Here is an 18,217-nt window from a genome sequence, read left to right on the forward strand (position 1 = left end):
AGTCTATGGACATGAGAGACCAGGGTTGCCGGGGAATGGGCAACGGGTGGAGCAAACCAGGAGGCCGCAGGTGGGAGGTCTTATTCTGAGCACAGACAGGGCAGACAGCTATAAACTCCTGGACATCCTCCTTCAGCGTTGGCCACCAGAAACGCTGTTGAAGGAAACTGATGGAGCGAGCGACCCCTGGGTGACAGCTAAGGTTAGAGGAGTGCCCCCACTGCAGGACCCGTGGACAGAGGGCGGGCAGGACATAAAGCCGATTTTCAGGCCAGGTTTCAGGAATCTCCTCCCCCTCCAGCGCCTGGGTGACCTCGTCAACTATGCCCCACGTCACTGCTCCGATGACACAGGAGGGTGGAAGAATGGTGGCAGGAGTTTCAGGGGTTTCCTCACGCTGAAACTGCCGGGACAGGGCATCTGGCTTGACGTTTCTAGAACCAGGACGGTAAGACAGGGTGAAATCAAATCGATTGAAAAACAGTGCCCACCTTGCTTGACGAGAGTTCAATTTTTTAGCAGTCCTAATGTATTCCAGGTTTTTGTGGTCAGTCCACACCAGAAATGGCTGCTCAGCCCCCTCCAGCCAGTGCCTCCACTCTTCCAGAGCCAGCTTGACGGCCAGTAGCTCCCGGTTGCCCACATCGTAGTTCTGTTCAGCAGGGGAAAGTTTTCTAGAAAAGAAAGCACAGGGGTGAACCTTGTTGTCCTTGGGGAAGCGTTGGGAGAGGACCGCCCCCACCCCCACATCAGAGGCATCAACCTCGATGATGAACTGGAGCTTGGGATCAGGCAGGGTGAGTATGGGAGCAGAGCAGAACCGCCGCTTGAGGGATTGAAAAGCCTCCTCAGCTTGAGGGTTCCATGCGAACCTGATCTTTGGGGACGAGAGAGCATGGAGAGGGGCTGCAACAGAACTATAGTTCCTAATAAAGCGACTATAGAAGTTAGCAAAGCCCAAAAATCTCTGCAGCTGCTTTCTATCAGTGGGCACAGGCCAATCAGTGACAGCACTAACCTTATCAGGGTCCATCTTGAAACTGTCAGGTGCCACAATGAACCCCAGGAAGGAAACAGAGCGTTGGGGGAACTCACATTTTTCTGCCTTGACAAATAATTGATTCTCCAGCAACCGCTGAAGAACCCGCTGGACGTGTTGCACGTGCTCCTCCTCAGACTTTGAAAAAATCAAAATGTCATCAAGATAAACAAAAACAAATGTGTTTAACATGTCTCTTAGAATGTCATTAACCAGGGCCTGAAAAACTGCTGGAGCATTAGTGAGACCGAATGGCATGACAAGATATTCATAGTGGCCACTTGGAGTGTTAAATGCAGTTTTCCATTAATCCCCCTCTCGTATGCGAACTAGATGATAAGCATTCCTTAAATCCAATTTAGAGAAAATGGTAGCTCCTTGTAAGAGTTCAAATGCAGAGGATATGAGTGGAAGAGGGTACCTGTTCTTGACCGTGACATCATTCAGGCCTCTGTAGTCTATGCAGGGGCGTAACGACTTGTCCTTCTTATCCACAAAAAAGAAACCTGCTCCAGCAGGAGAGGAGGAGGGACGAATTATACCTGCAGCCAGGGAACTCTGGATGTACTTGTTCATTGCCTCCCTCTCCGGGGCAGACAGGGAGTAGAGACGACCCTTCGGAGGAGAGGCCCCAGGGAGGAGGTCAATGGCACAGTCGTAAGGCCGATGCGGAGGTAAGGAGGTAGCCCGGGACTTGTTAAAGACCTCCTTTAAATCCAGATAGATGGGAGGGACACAGGAGAGATCTGGAAAGTCTGAGGGGTCAGAGTTCTTACTAGAGATACTGGGTGAAGCAGAAACAAGGTAGGATGAGTGGCAAAACTTGCTCCACCCCAAAATTAGCCCAGTTGTCCAGTCAATGTGCGGATTGTGTCTTTTTAACCAAGGATGACCCAGACCAGTGGACATTCAGGTGAGTCAATTATTAAAAATGAGAGCATCTCTGAGTGATTACCTGACATGGTTAGACTCAAAGCAGGAGTGCGGTGGGTAATACAGCAGAGTCGTTGGCCATTCAGGGCGTTGGCCTCCCGAGGACAAGGCAGAGGTTCCAGGGTCAACTGAAGCTGTTTAGCTAGTCCCCTGTCCATAAAGCTTTCGTCAGCTCCTGAATCAACAAAAACCGCTAGCTCCAGAGAACTCCCAGAAATGGTCAAACAAGCATGAGATGAAGGTCTGGAGGGATTTAAAAAAGTTGAGGTTTGACTCACCAATAACCCCCGCTCTATTGATGAGCCCTGTCTTTTACTGGACACACAGCCAAGAAGTGACCCAAGTGGCCACAGTAGATGCACCTTCCCTCCTTAAGACGGCGCTGACGTTCCTCTGGGGAGAGACGAGTGCGTCCCAGCTGCATGGGCTCCTCCCGTCCACCGGGAGGCACTGTAGCATTGTCCCGTGGCATAGCAGGAACAGAGAGGAGCAGGAACGGATGAGAGTGTAGACCGCTCCCAGCGGTCTGGTGGTCTCCGGACAGCCTGAGCCTTCTCCAGTCTCCTCTCATGAAGTCGGTTGTCAATCTTTATTGCTAGGGCCACCAAAGAGTCAAAGTCAGGGGGCAGATCTAGTGGAGCCAGGTGATCCTTAATTTCCTCAGATAAACTATGTAGAAACTATGTATCTGATAGAGAATTCTCATCCCACTCGCTCTCTGCTGCCAAGGTGCGGAAGCGAATAGAATGATCAGCAACTCGACTGTTTCCTTGACGCAGGGCCAGCAGCCCCCGAGCTGCCTCTCTGCCAGGAGTGCGGTGGTCAAAAACTTTGCAAAGGGCATCAGAAAAATTCCTAACAGTACTGCATGACAGGGATTGCTTCTCCCACTCCGCTGTAGCCCACTCTCTAGCTCTTCCTGTGAGGTGAGTTATAATGAAGGCTACACGTGAACTCTCCGAGGGATAAGAGTTAGGTTGCAGTTCAAAAGTCATTGAGCACAGAGACAGGAAGGAGCGACAGGTAGAGGGATTACCATCATACCTCTCAATGTTGGGAAGACGGGGCTCAGGTCGAAAAGATGGCTGAGCTGCCTGGGGCAAAGGAGAAGGCTGAGCAGGGGGAGTAGGCGTAGAGGGTCTCAGGAGGGTGAGCATCTGTTGCATCTGAACGGAAAGCTCCTGAAACTGGTTGGTCATGGCAACTTGAAAAGTGTCTTGTCGCACATGTAGTTCATGCACGCCACCCACGAGAGAGGACAGCTGCTGCTCATGATCATGAAGTCTTTTCCCTTGAGCATGGAGAGCCAAGCGAACAGTGTCTTCCTCTGCTGAGTCTGTCATGGCCAGATTGTACTGTAACAATCCTAAACCAAGGATACTCAAATGCAGAGGAAAAATCCAGAACACAAAAATCCAGTAGCAGGAAAACCTCTTTACTGAAAACGTTCTTAGGTTATACACAGAAAATCAGTCAGAGAGGGCAGAACAATCCAAAACGGGCAATCCACAAAAAACAAAATCCAACTATCCAAACAGGGTTCAAAAACCGGGCAAGCAAACACAAAGGTATCAAGGCTGGAAAACATGTACACACGAGGGTGACAATGACAATCTGGCAGAGGGTGAGTGGAAACACAGGGGTATATATACAGGCTGGACTAATTACCAATGGGATACAGGTGTAGGGAAAAAACTGGCGGGAAACTGAACAAAGGCAGGAAGTAACACTAGAAACGATACACAAGCACCAGGATACAAAATAAAACAGTAAGTGAACACAGATCAAATTAAAAAAAACAAACAGGTTACACAGAACATTACAGTTAACATTACCAAAGGTCCAAAACAAAGCCAAAGTAAGTAACAAACTTACAAAAAATTCTGGCTGAAAACAATAACACTCCACAACTATTTCAAGCCACACAGTATAGAATTAGCATTCAAAATAACTGCAACACCAAAACAGTGCAACTCAAACACTAGTAACTTATCCCACTCAGAAGAAAGTAGGTTACACAAAATGTAGTAGCTGCAAAAAGCATGTGACTACACAAACACAAAGCTCAGACAAAATGAAACCATGAGCACTGGCACTCTAACTGCCAGACTAATAAGGGTTACAAATGTTCTAAAATAACATACTACAGCCTAGCATTTAACAGAAACTTCTGCACATATCAAAACAAAATAGCCCTAATTCCCTGCATTCACACAGAACACGGTTAGTATGAAGAACAAAAGGCAGCAAAGGCGAACAGAAAGGTAACTCAATCTCTCGGCGGGCAAATCCATAAAAAGTAATTTGAGCAACCATCCATTGAATAAAAATGGCAACTAAGCTACTACAAGCACACGCAACTTCGTCTCGGTTCAGGTGGAGACTTGTCATCCTTCTCTGCCATAGCCATAATTACACCACTAAATGAACTGCCTGATCTCAGTAATGTTTGCTCTACGTCCAAACCAGGTGCGAGGTACAAGTATGGCAACACCACTTAGACCAACCACACGTATAACTACACAACACAGTTTATTGTCTTTTGGATTTTAGAAAAGAATAGAAAATTCATCAGCAGACTTCAGAGCAAAAATAGCGAGTTACAAGAACATTCATAGAAATGTAGTGGAGTCAAAATAAAAAGTTTCCCCAAAAAATAATACTTAAGTAGAGTACAGATACTCATAAATTTTACTTAAGTACAGTACTAAAGTAAATTTACTTCATTACTGTCCACCCCTAGTAGTGGTATTTCAGCATTGAGCTCACTTTGTGCATTGAAGTCCAGCTTGGGAAGTGGAATTGTTCGAAATTTTGAAGGATTTCTGCTTCAGTTGCAAGACTTTGGGAGGTATATCATTCTTCATAATATTTCTTGAAGCAGTCATTTCTTTTAACAGGGTCTGAAAGGATGGGGCTTAAAAGACGTTTAATCTTATGATTAACCCCTGTGGCTTGTGCGCCTCTCTGTTGTCATGAGAGCAGGGGCCAGGTTTCTCTCCCAGTTCAAACTGTTTATGCCTCAGAAGCAAAGTGCTAACTCGTGTAGAGAGGATGCTGTTATATTCATGTTTTGTTTAACGATATATTTAAGTGCAGGTGGTGAGGGTGCCTCCCTGTACTGTTTTTCTAGCTAAGGAAACTGCTGTTCTATTTCTGATGACCTATTTCTCCTTTGCTTGCTTTGTGTGGCTTTGTATATTATAAATCCTCTTAGTACCACTTTAAAGGCTTCCCAGAATGTTGTATCTGAAACATCTCCTAAAAGCCAAATTCTCCTTAAAAGACTGACCGTTTTTTCAGAGAATCTTTCATCATTAATCAAGTTTGGATTAAACTGCCAATTGTAATGACCCTTCTTCCATCCCACACAGCTCAGATTACAGGCCCGAAAAAACAGTTACAAAAAAAAGTAAATTCGTATTGACAGTGTCCCAGATGTCGTGAAGTAACTTCACTCAAACATAATATAACTCACAGCGTTGTTAGAACAGAACCCAAACCAGTTAAACAATAACAGTATAATAAGCAGTCTTTTGCTGGGAGGCAGGCTGTGTCCCAGGTGTAGTTACTCTGTGGCTTAGGCTGCAGGGCTTGTATGTGCCATATGTGTTCACCTCCTCAAATTTTAAATCCCCGTGTGAAGACCTCACGTACAGGGAACAGAAATCCATGTCGAAGTCCAGCTTCTCTTAATTTCTGCCTGACACCATCAAATAATTTGCTGAGAAGATGTTGATGTGCTGTCCCTCGTAGATCAGTGGGCTTTTATTGCAAGCCAATTTTAAGTCAATTTTTTCACCAAATCATTGTGTATCCTTTTGATCATATGTAGCCTGTTGCTCCATGGGTCGATTCTGTGAGCTCTGTTGAACTTGTTTTAGTGTGGAAAATTATCAGCTCCAAGAAATTTAGGCAGAAAGTCTGACACAAATGCAGTTGGGAATCCCCTCTCAATTTTCTCAGGCCGACCTGTGATTTTAATGTTTTGCGTATTAAAAATTTGTTCTGGGTGTAGAGTTCGTTGTAACCTTTTCGGTCTTGGTGATGCGCCTCCTGCAGGCAGGTAATATGGGAGGAATTTGCGGCTTAGCCTCTAGCATGGGTGCTGAGGGTTCCTCTGTTAGTGTTTCTGAAGGGGAGTCCCCGGGGTTAGCTAAGTCCGGCATACCAACGCTAGCTAGCTCACCTTTTTGCTCGATTCCCACACCTCAGTAGCTCCAGTCCCACAGGCAATCACACCACAAGAAAAGTGACAGCCTCTATATATTGATTTTATTGTCGAATAGTCAGTGAACCTACTGTGTTTGTGTGTGTGTTTGCCAGAGAGATAACGTCCATTACTTGTGAAAAACTGTTAGTGTTTATGATAGTTTGTTCTAGGTTTGTGTGTTTGTGTGTGTTTGTTAGCCTGTGTGTTTCAGATGTTGATATTTAAATGAGTAAATAAGAATGTAATTCAATTGCAGGTCAGTGTGTAGTGTTGGGGACGTGTGTGTGTGTGCGCATGTGTTTTACTGATGTTCCTGTGTTACTGTTGGAAACTAAAAGGCTTGATAAATAGCTAAGCATGTCAATGTGTGTCACTGCTGCTCACTGTCATCTCCCTTTCCTTTTTTGTATCAATAAAGTTTGTATTGTCTTGAACATCAAATAATTCACATAATAAATTATGGCTCTCTGATGTGTTAACTCTGCCTCTGTATTTATTTCTGTCCTGGCTGTTTTTGATGCAAATTGGACTAAATTAACCACAGCAAATCTGTGAGGCTACAGTTTGAAACTGTTTTCTGCTTGTACTTATAGGTGTCATCACAATAGATTTCAACATTTGATAAGCTGTAGGAGATGTATTATGTTGTTTGTTTCCCAGTGGTAGTAAAAGAGAGCTGAAGATGGAGAATCCTCTAGACGGTCATGATTAAGTACTGTCTGACCCTTTTGAAGTCCATAAAGATGTTGACAAACATCTCATCAGAGTATGGATCAGCAGCAGGTTTATGATGTTCTCAATCACTTTTGTTTTTGAGTACAGTCAAAAAAATAGGAATAAGCCCTTTTGAAAGACCTCAAAAAGCTGAGATGTAATCTTTACCATGACTTGCTTGTTTTAGGATGTAATTACCAGTATAGCAGAAAATGCTGTGTGCATGCATGCATTACCTTTTTGATCATTCCTAAACCAAAACAGGCGCCATGTATTAATGAGGACAGGGGGAAGCATCTTCAGAAACTATACTTCGGTGGGTCGTTCTGTAGTTTCAGTCATCCTTTAATTTCTGTCATCCTGTGTTATATATTGTGCAGACTTTTTACTGGCAGCATCCTGTTCTATCTCTGACCTGTCCCTTTCTACAAACCCCCTTTCTTCTGTGATCACCCCACTGCTATATTGTTTTGGCTTTGCCTGCCTATATTTCTGTTGCAGTCCACCTTTTCATATGTTGATGTTTATTCTCGCTCTTAAAGGCATCCCCATTTTCATACCTCTCCTTTCTCCTGTCCGAATTCACTTTTGTCTGTATGCTTTATTTTACCTGTTCACGCTTGATTCTCGTTTTCAGAGTTATTTTTATCAAGGACAGCTGTAAAATGAGCCTAAAGGGATAATCACCAACATTACAAACAGCCACTTAAACAGGAAACAACAAATGAAAGGACAGCTGTAAGACAGCACAAGTGCCATTTAAAAAGCCATGTTTCTCTTTTTTTCTCTTCCATTCTGTCATTAATTGTTTTTCCTATTTTAAAAAAGAGAAATAATGAATTAATATTCGTACTTTGCCCAAATTTAAGGCTCAGTATGACTGCTCCATCATTTGAGCATGAATAGATCTTGCTTTAATTACATATGTATATTACATTAAATGAATGTGTTGCTCACATGTATTCTTATGGAGTATGGTAGTTTGAGCACTACAAAAACACTATTCAAAGCAGGAAGTTGGCTTACTTTTGTATCACGTAAGTAAACTGCAAGGCATTAGGTGTTCAGTCAGTCTCCGTTGAATGATATCAATAAAAATCATGATTAATATGCTTCCAATGACGAATCATCTTGGAATGCCAGAGTTTTGCTGTCCTCTGAACTAGGCCTGTGCAAAAACATATAATGATCTCCGCTCCTGAAAATGTCACTGTAACGCTAGTAGGCTTGTTTTTTCCCTTCATCTGTCACTGCCATAGGCCGTAGTCATTGGTCCCTGCCGGCATTACTTCAGAAGAGCACGGTTGAAAAATAAAAGCAGAAAACGGACCGCACCTCAGTTATGCAGCCAAAACAGAGACGAATGATTTAGATCCACCTACGATCGCAACATCGTAGGTGGATTGCATTACGTTTTACAAAGTAGCCCAAAAAACAACTGGTGTTTTGCATTTTTCACCGTAACCTTGTTTTGTGAAGGAGGCTCGCCTTTAAAGACGCTATGTATCAAAATGATCCAAATCCGATGTGGTTCTGGATGACATCGGCACTACGCCATGGCACACGTCCATATTTAACAGGAGACAGGAGGGATGAACCAGCAGACGTATCTGTGTGTGTGTGTGTGTGTGTGTGTGTGTGTGTGTGTGTGTGTGTGTGTGTTTGCTCACACAGCTTGCAAGATCTTTGATATCCCATCATGTAAGCAAAGTCAACAGTGATTATGAAGGGTTTTAGTTTCATTTCTTTGACATGGTTTGTGTATAGCCATGATTTAGCTCTGAAATAAACAGACTACATGTAGCCTGCTATTAGTTCATGAGTGAAATAGCATTAGCAGATGCCTTGGTGTCCCAGTGAGCACCAACAGGGATTTCAACATTGAAATTTGGTTGAAAACAGGGTGAAATTAGTTCTGAATATCTAAGAGCTAATTTCAACCTTTTTTTAACCGGCTAAAATACGATTATGTTTTTATATGACGTGTAATGGCATCATTATATTCAGTGTGTAGGCCTACAGTGAAACTGCAATTCAAATATTGTTCTAATAAATTATAATGGAAATTTTGAATTAAATACTTTTAATTCAAGATGATACACAGCAACCTGTATTCTCAGTTCTACTATTACATTTTCAGTATATTATGTAGAGTATTGCAATGTATCGCAGTTCTTATCCAGTCATGACCCATGTATCGTGATACGTATCGTATCAATCAAATCAATCAATCAAATTTTATTTGTATAGCGCCAAATCATAACCAAAGTTATCTTGAGACACTTTACAGAAAGAGCAGGTCTAGACAGTACTCTTTGTTATATTGTTTGAAGAGAGGCCCAACATGAATCACCATGAGTAGCACTTAGCAACATTCGGCACATTGGCAAGGAATTACTTCCTTTTAACAATCGTATCGTGAGGTCCTTGCCAATACACAGCCCTACTCTGAACGCTCTTGTGCTGCTCTCATATCATGACCTGCGGACAATTGATCGAGTATGCTCTGCTAATAAACAAGTTGATTTGTTATCTCTAACATAACATGTTCTGGAGCATGTCAGGTGTGCTGCATAAGTTATCATGGCCTTGTACCCTGGAAGTGAACCACTGTCCCAGTAATGAAAAGCAAGGGTTAAAAAGTTACCTTGCCAACTGCAAATTGTACATCATTATTATTACCGTACAGGCATCTGCTCTGGTGACAGTTATGTTCGAGACAGAATCAAACCCGTTGTGTTTACAAATACAAGATGCACTTGATATTATGTTAATGCTGTACACTGTGGATGTATTAACATCTCTAGGGGTTGCAGTGAGACTGTGTAGAGCAGAAGTGACAGGTGAATGAGAAAAGAGAAGAAGAGAATGGAGGAGAGCGTGTGTGTAATATAAAGCTAAGAGTCCAGAGTTGCGCCTAACTCACCAACATAACAAAAACCGAATACACACCGAATGCACCACCTACTGACCAAAGTTCTCTTGTTTCTGAGTACACTGAGTGGATCGAGAGAGGGGAGGAAGAGGAAGAACGACCTCACGACAATTTGGCCTCCTCTGATGATTTTTCAAATGAGATATTCATGGTGGTTTTATTAGTTATCATCATATCTCTTGTTGTACTTGAGCCCATGCTTACCACTTTGAGGAGAAAGATTTACATTTTTTATTCTCAATTTTACATGGCATCACTGCAGAGAGGAATGCATGGGAAATATATGATCTTTTTTCCTTGTTGTTTTCAGTACATGTGCCACATCATTCTGAATCGGCTGCAAAGCCTTCACAGACTTTTTAGGGCAGCCTTATAATAGTTAAATTGTAATTGTCCAGCCTAGACACTACAAAATGAATGGACTAGCTTTTTCCGCATGTTTTAAGATGTCAAGTTTTTACAGTGTTATAGGTGAAAAAAGAGAGACCTATTGTTTTTTATGTTGGAATCAAAGGATATAAATCTGGCCATGAGAAGTAAGTATCTGTACATTGTACATCTTTGGGACCAAACATAGCTAACTGATTGGTTTCGTCTGTATTTGTGTTCATTTATATGTAATTGGATATCTGAATATAAATGAATATTTACAGAGTTCACTCTTTCATATGGTCTAAGGAAGGATAAGGTGAATAGAATCGGTCTGAGCATTGATTCTCATCAAGTTATGCAGATATGCTGCATTGAATTTGTACGTTATACCTGGACTTATAACTCAGCACACACAAAGTAAGCTCACTGGTCTATTTCTTCTCCTGTGCTGCTACAATGCTTCCTCTCTCTGGGGTCCCCGCAACTCCTGAGGGACATGCGGTCCCCTCCCTTTTCCCCTCCCTTTTTACTCCCCCCCGCCCCATATCAGCAATCTGTCCCTGTATTTATTTTCTATTTCTCAATCTTAGCTTGTCTTGTATGTTACAGTGGTTGCTGACAGGCAACACATTTTCTTCGTACACAGATTTTACACAGAGATTTTTAATGTCAATGAGGCTTTTCCTGGTTAAATAAATTTAAATAAATTAAATAACTAAATATTTTTTGCTAGTCATTTGTGTTGTTAATTTGCTGTTAATGCCAAAATTTAATTTTAAAGCTTCTATTGACAAATACTGAATGTAAAAAAGCTTGTGAGAGCCCCTATGCATTTGAGCATTTGTACATGTGTCTCTACATGCATCCATAGGCTCATCCATGTTTGTGTGTATACCATGTTGTTTTCCTCTTTTCCCTCTCAAATATTAGAAACAGAAGGCTACAGTAAGTGTTTTCCCCTGGGCAACAGCTAACCTTGTATGTATTGTTGCTGGCAGCTTCCTCATATGGAGTTGTATTTTTTGTTTTATCTATTTTCAGTTGCTTAAAATTTTAGCTTGAATACATTTCATCGCCTCGCAACTGCATTGATTTAAGGATTTATCGATCATTAAGGAAACAGGCATTTTCCCTGAATTTATCTGCTCAGCCTCATATCTAATGTAGATATTAATATTTTAAAAAAGTCCCAAACCCTAAAAATGTTCCCCAAGTTGTTTTTATCCTAGAATTAAGTGTCCACAGCTTCCTGAAGGTCCTAATTAAAGGGCTGATTCTGAGACATGTCCTGATCTTAAAGAGTCCTTTATTATGATTTAAGCCTGCAATGGGACGACAGAATTGACTTGGGATCAGGGATGGTGCTGCTGTCAGCTACTCTGATGATTCCCTGATCTGAGATCAGTGTTGTAAAAGTTACTGATTTTTGAGAGATCAGCTTTAGCCCCACCATGACCCTGTGTGGATAAGTGTTATAGATGATGGACAGGTGGATGAACATTGCAGAGAGATGCAACATTATTGTCAGAAAGAGAGATATATGTAGTTTTATGCAGAGCAATACAGCCAGTGCATGATCAAATCAAATCAACTATTTAGGGACATGATGTCTGATCAGACATAGGAGCCGCACAGTTCATGCTGTAATAATCAGAACATGGCCACTGGTGCTGTTTGATGCGACAAAACACTTGTATTGTAGTGTCATTGTCGATCAATTATGAAATGACCCTCAGTGTATATATATGGAATATTTGGCAAAGAATTCCATTGTGTGGAGGCCTGTTTAAAAGAGCAGATTGGCCTGTCTGTGTTTAGCCTAAGCCAATCAATTATGCCAAAAAATAAGTGTCAGAGGTGTAGCACCCAGTCATGTTGGAGTGGTGACAGATCATTTAGCACCTGTCACTGTCTCTCTTTCCCTTTTTCTGTTGTCTTCTTCATGTTTTTGTTTCTTATAGGTTTTCCTGTTTCTCCTTCCCCTCTATCTGAGCTGAAAGAGCACCACAAAGACACACATTTAATCCCTATTTCCTCTCCCCCTACCCTGTTTCTCTCTGTCCACTCCCCTGTTTCTCTCTGTCTTTTTTTTACTCTTCTACTTCCATCCCTCTCTGTGACTTGATTTTCAAATTTGTTCCCCTCATTGTTCCTCTTTATTTCTGGCTTTTTATATTCTTTCTCTCAGACTGATTTAGAGTCTCTGGACCCTCGTGGCCGGACTCCTCTCCACCTGGCTGTGACACTGGGCCACCTGGACTGTGCAAGGGTGTTGCTGCAACATGGAGCTGACAGTAGCAAGGACAACCGCAATGGATGGACCGGTAGGTGTTTTCTATGAGTGTGTTTGTCCTCTTGATGGTTCGGATTGGTTTAAAAAAGGAAAGCCACTCATAATGCTTTTAATTCACCACATCTGTCTTAAAAAACTGTTCCTTTAGCAAGACAACTGTTATCTGCTAGCTCTATGCAAATGAAGTGTGGGACCAAGGAATTGATTTCTTTTTTTAACCATTAAATTATATTGGCTTACACAGTATAATGGCCTCAATATCCAACCCTTTTCCATATATGTTTGTTTTTTGTTTGTCATCCCATGTAAACATTTTTAAACTGCATGTTCTTTAAACCTTTTGGTTTTGACAGTTATGATTTAAGCGCAATAAAGCTCAGCCTTTGTTATTGTCATCAATATTTCTTTGAGTCTGTGGTTGAGTTATCCTCTTTTATTTCTCGTGAAACAGATCTTCATTGCATTAGAATCCAAATACATCTTGATTGTTTCATCTATATGTGTATATGTATGTCTTAGCCCTCACTCACATTTGTCTATAAGAAAGTGGAAGGAAATTTTTGTATGATTGTTCAAGTGTAGCCCAGCCTATAAGGTTACAAGCAAAATGGCTGTCTGATGAATGGAAGGCAAGCCGCAGTAATTGTTCTTACAAGCTTTTCCTTTGGCCTACTTCATTTTTGGCAATTCTTGCTGCCCGCTTTAAATTGCTCATGTTTATAAATTTTAAATGAAGCCTAAGTGATTGGATCTGTTTTAGTCTCTCTCTCTCTCTCTCTTTTTTTCTCTCTTTTCCTCTCTCTCTCTATCTCTCTCTCTCTCACTTGCAGTTCTTCAGGAGGCTGTGAGTACCAGAGATCCGGAGTTGGTGCGCCTTGTGCTTCGTTACCGTGACTACCAGAGGACAGCCAAGAGGCTGGCGGGTATCCCTGTCCTGCTGGAGCGACTGCGCCAAGTAGGATTTTACACCCAAAATACAAGACATATATACACAAAAACTATGACGCATATGTTGAAAAAAAGATCTCCAGACCTCTGAAAAGTCTCTGGACCACACAGAGACACACACGTGCACAGTCATGAAGATTATCATGCATGTAATCATCACATTCATCTTTTAATACCCCTTTGTTTAAAAGTAAACATTATTGGTTTTGTTTGACATAATAACTGTACTATTCAACAAGAGAAAACACATCTAAAGAATATGTTTCTATGTTGCTCCTACAAGCTACTTGATACAGACACACATACATAATCACACACATACGTGCATACTTACAACACGGTAAAAACAACACCCTCACAAACAAAAACATCACACACATCAAAAAGTTATTTTTCTGTTGCTGGCTCTACATCATTCCAATCTCTATCCCTCCATCCATCTGTTCTTTTATTAGCCCACACATGCGAATTCACAACCACTTCTTTGTGCCGGTCTCCCCATATTTGAAACAGACAATGAAGCAGCAACACTGCATTTGTTCACTCTAGTTTTTCTCTTTCTACACTGTTCTCCACTCTCTCTCAGTTTTTATTCATCTTTAAATTCATCCCTGTCTATCTCTCCAACTCTCTCTCTCTCTCTCTCCCTCTCTGTCTCTCTCTCTCTTTCGGCCCATTTCTCTGTCATTTGTCTTAATCTTCCCTGCCTCCTCCTATCTCTGCCTCTTTTTCTCTAGGCTCAGGACTTTTATGTGGAGATGAAATGGGAGTTTACCAGCTGGGGTGAGTCCAGGCTCTGTGTCATTCCAGTCAGTATGCAGTCCAACCAGTCAGAAGTAATCATGTTATCATCTCCCTTCGGGGATGAAGAGGCCTTCATTTTTCACTTCTACTGTACACTGAAGCTCACACACTTCCTGCCAAGCAGATTGTATGCATGGCTTTGGTTTTATAGTTAAACAGCTTGTGGATTGTATTTGAATGGCTTTACAAAACCACAAGTAGATGCATTTCGGTATTAGTTTGCATACTCGATATGTGACTAATTGTTCTTATTTGAATGTATATTATTGTTGTTACAAGTACTTACATTTGGACATTTCAATTTACTAATAAATTCTCTACAAATCCATCAGAAAAGGCACAATTTGACTTTTGGACGTGTCTGTGTTGTCCTTAGTGCCCTTGGTGTCTCGTATCTGCCCCAGTGACACCTACAGAGTTTGGAAGAGTGGTCAGTGTCTCCGTGTTGACACCACCTTGATGGGCTTTGAACAGATGACATGGCAGAGAGGAAACAGAAGCTTCATTTTCAGGGGACAAGGTCAGATTTCAAACTTTACTTTCTCAGCGTGAACCTGTGTGTGAGTGTATTAGGATACATTTCTTTATCAAGCACTTTTTCTAATATCTAATACAATACCAATAAGAAAAATATTAAATGAACTGTGAGGGAAATCCACATTATTTTAAAGAGATACTGACGGAATTACACTTATATAAACGGATATGTGAGACATTTTCCCCCTTTTAAATCGCACAGTTGTGTACTTTCCTACTCTCAATTTCCTATCTTCTATCTCATGCTCACTAACATGGCCCTTATTTTTCCCTTCATGACTGTCACCCTCTTGGTACTCAGATTCCAGTGCAGAGGTGATGGAGGTCGACCACGACCGGCAGCTGGTGTATTGCGAGACCCTGTGTGTCTCAACTCTAGCAGCACTCTCACCTGGCCGAATGAATGGCGGTGCATGCAGCAGTACCGTAGCTGGTCTCGGCCTTCTGGGAGCTGTGCAGCCCAGTGACGAGCAGGTAGCAGGAAGGTTGTCTGCCCCCGTGGTGACTACTCAGTTGGACACCCGCAACATTGCCTTTGAGAGGTCAGAAGTATACCAATATACAAAGAATATGAACATACAGGACGTAAAGTAAAAGTTGCAAATAAGCACGATAAGAAAGACACATCTAAGTAGTCTACTTAGGTTTCACAAGGTATGAGAGGCGACCTGGGTTGAGTGTGACTCATGGTACCGATGGTGTCTGTGCTGAAATCTTTCAATGGTGACTGCACTCAAACACATTGAAAATTAAGGGTAAAAAATCCAAGCTAAAAATACGGATGTCCCTTCTTGACATACTGTGTGTCACATTTTTTTTGCCTTAAATTATGTTTTTTGTCAATTTCCACTGCAGCAGTATCAGATAATGTAAACCATTAAGAACAACCATAACCACAATTTTGTATAATAGCTTTCAATAGTGCAAATTCTTTGTTTACAACCATGTTCAGCAATCATATTGGAAATAATTCTGTGTGGAGAATTCATTGTGTTGTAACTGTTAACTGTCACTCTTTCACTCTTTCTGTCACCTACACTACAACCCATTGCAACAGCCGAGTGGAACAAGTTCAGACTAATTTGAATTTGAAAAAAATAGTTTAACTCTAACAAAAGCACCAGTAATGGGGGAAGTGGAGACAACAATCATGCAGAAGGGAAGTAATCCTGTTACGAAATTGCCTTAAATCTGAAATCATGTTATAATTTAATAACGTTGATACTCTGTGGTTTAAAACAAAAAGTTAAAAGGAAAAATAACAAAATCATCATAACAAAACAACAATGAAATGTATAAAATAACATTACACACTTTTGCTCATTATACTGAGGGGCTTTGCTGCTACAGGTATACAATCCATATTAGCCTTGGTAGCTCATTTTCCTAAATTAAGCAATAGTTAAGACAGATATTGCTGTGTTGTTGGTTCTTTGACCCATAGCAAGATTGACTTTGAAAATGACTCTTCTGAATGTTAAAATTGAAAATTAAAGAAAAACAAAATTTGCTATACAGCGAGCTATACACTCTCCCATAAAAGACCCAAAACATGAGCTGACTTTAATGGAAGTGGTGTACAACTGCACCAAAGACAAAAAATAATGAATCCTGTTACCTTCCTCAGCTCAGTGATCACTAAGCGTATAGTATGCTTAGCTTTAATGCTGGTAACTGGCAGTCCAGGCTAATTCCACAGGCAAAAATAGTTGGAGAGTATATTTTCTGAAATGGGTCTCTTTATTCACACACACAGAAGACAGCAGACCACCTGTACCTCCTCAGGAAAATCAATGTAGGGGCCCTTGTAGGAGGGTTAGAACTTCTTTACCTTGTTCTTCGTGGAATCAGTACATCCCAACCCCAGTGGCAGCTTTCAGCAGTAGTGGCTAAGATTTCCTGTAGGGTGGCTTGAAAGCGTTCCACTTGAGCATCAGACTGCGGATTTGTACCGTTGTCACTGTAGCGTAAATCGGTCGATTAATTGTTTAATAACTAATTAAACTCGTCATAGAATGCCTGCACTCTATATTGACGAGAAGTTAACTTTAAAGTTAATTAAAAGACTTAACCTATCATAGGTATGTAACGGGGCACCACCCAATTTTGACAAAACAGGGAAAACATATAATTAGTTACCTAATTGTTTAATTCAGTCTCATAATCTGAAGGTTGCTACAGTTTAGAATTGAGTTCGTTTCGCGGTGTACAGAGGCTTAGTACTTCACACACACAAAGACACTTGAATCAGTACTTTATAAATGGAGAATTTATTGACTAATACTAATAAACATACATGAGATAACTAAATATGGTGATGAACGTGAAATGATTAATAACAGGATGAATATGATGAAAGATGGATTGAAACCTGTTCAAAGGAGTGAAGTGTAGCAGCTGAGACATTAGGAGGTATATCGCCCAAAACCTTATACTAACCTTCCTAACAAATCTGTGACTAAAGCATCAACCCCAATATACAGTAAAACCAAAGTTAGACCTACTCGGAGGGTGAGGAGGGTCAACCGCGTTGCTGATGAGGCGTGTGGAGAGCATCAGGTTGGAGTGGTTCAGAGCTTCTGATGCCGGGGCTTGTACCTGGGTTCCCTCGGACCGGCGCCGCACGGCCGGTTCGGTCTCTCTGGATGATGACGTGCTGGTCAGTCCCACGTTGCGGCCTGAGCCGGATGGAGGCTGAATGCGTCTTCTGGGTTCGGGACTGAGATTCTGTCCGAGCACTGGGGCTTGAGCACCGGGAGAACTAGAGTCTGTATTTTGAGCAGTCAGATCTAATACTGGAGCAATATGGACACGCGAGGTCTTCAGCACGGCAGAGTGCACGCAGGTTCTGGGCCTACTCGCGGGCAAAACTTAAAAAGGGGAAAGGGAAGAAGTTACGGAGGAAGGGGGAGGCGGAGGCGCTCGTCAGCGGCCGGGACGCAGGGTGTAGCACAAGAAGGGAAGAAACAAAAGAATGAGAGAAGTTGTCACCTCTCATTTAAAGGGTCTCCCCTCCCCGGGGGGGCGTCCGGGCAATGGCGCGAGTTTGACCAATCCTCATATCCGAGACTTTCTCTACTTATTAAACTACTTATTTTTACCCCAAAGTAGTTATCCTTATCCATCTAACCTCCCCACATGTAATACCTCTGGATTCTCAGCTGCACATAGACTCCAAACACCACAGGATGAAAATACACAGAATGAGGTTACATGGCAGATTCCTGAGGATAAAAGTACAAGTTAATGATGAATGTCCAGATCAACACATAGCAACCTTCCACAGTCTTTATGCATTTCCGTGTGAATGTGACACCTGGATCTATATAGATATATATATACATATATACCTGTAGGGCATATAGGTATTCACAGACACACAACTTTGCTACATTCATTAATAGATGTCCTGACTGAATCAACATCCCT

At 41.8% G+C, this 18,217-nt stretch overlaps 1 protein-coding gene across 1 annotated transcript in view; it reads left to right on the plus strand.

The window, feature by feature from the left end:
* Nucleotides 1-18,217, plus strand: part of ankrd13b (ankyrin repeat domain 13B) — a 55,347-nt gene that overhangs the window by 17,577 nt on the left and 19,553 nt on the right. Inside the window, exons 2-6 of the mRNA XM_069668106.1 lie at nucleotides 12,395-12,530; nucleotides 13,330-13,454; nucleotides 14,185-14,230; nucleotides 14,628-14,771; nucleotides 15,090-15,330. Of these exons, the coding sequence (XP_069524207.1) occupies nucleotides 12,395-12,530; nucleotides 13,330-13,454; nucleotides 14,185-14,230; nucleotides 14,628-14,771; nucleotides 15,090-15,330 (692 nt within the window). The remainder of the gene's footprint in view (nucleotides 1-12,394; nucleotides 12,531-13,329; nucleotides 13,455-14,184; nucleotides 14,231-14,627; nucleotides 14,772-15,089; nucleotides 15,331-18,217) is intronic.

The sequence above is a fragment of the Semicossyphus pulcher genome, unplaced genomic scaffold, assembly GCF_022749685.1.
Source record: "Semicossyphus pulcher isolate SPU_LCO1_2020_fin unplaced genomic scaffold, fSemPul1.0.p SCAF_19, whole genome shotgun sequence".
Lineage (NCBI taxonomy): Eukaryota > Metazoa > Chordata > Actinopteri > Labriformes > Labridae > Semicossyphus > Semicossyphus pulcher.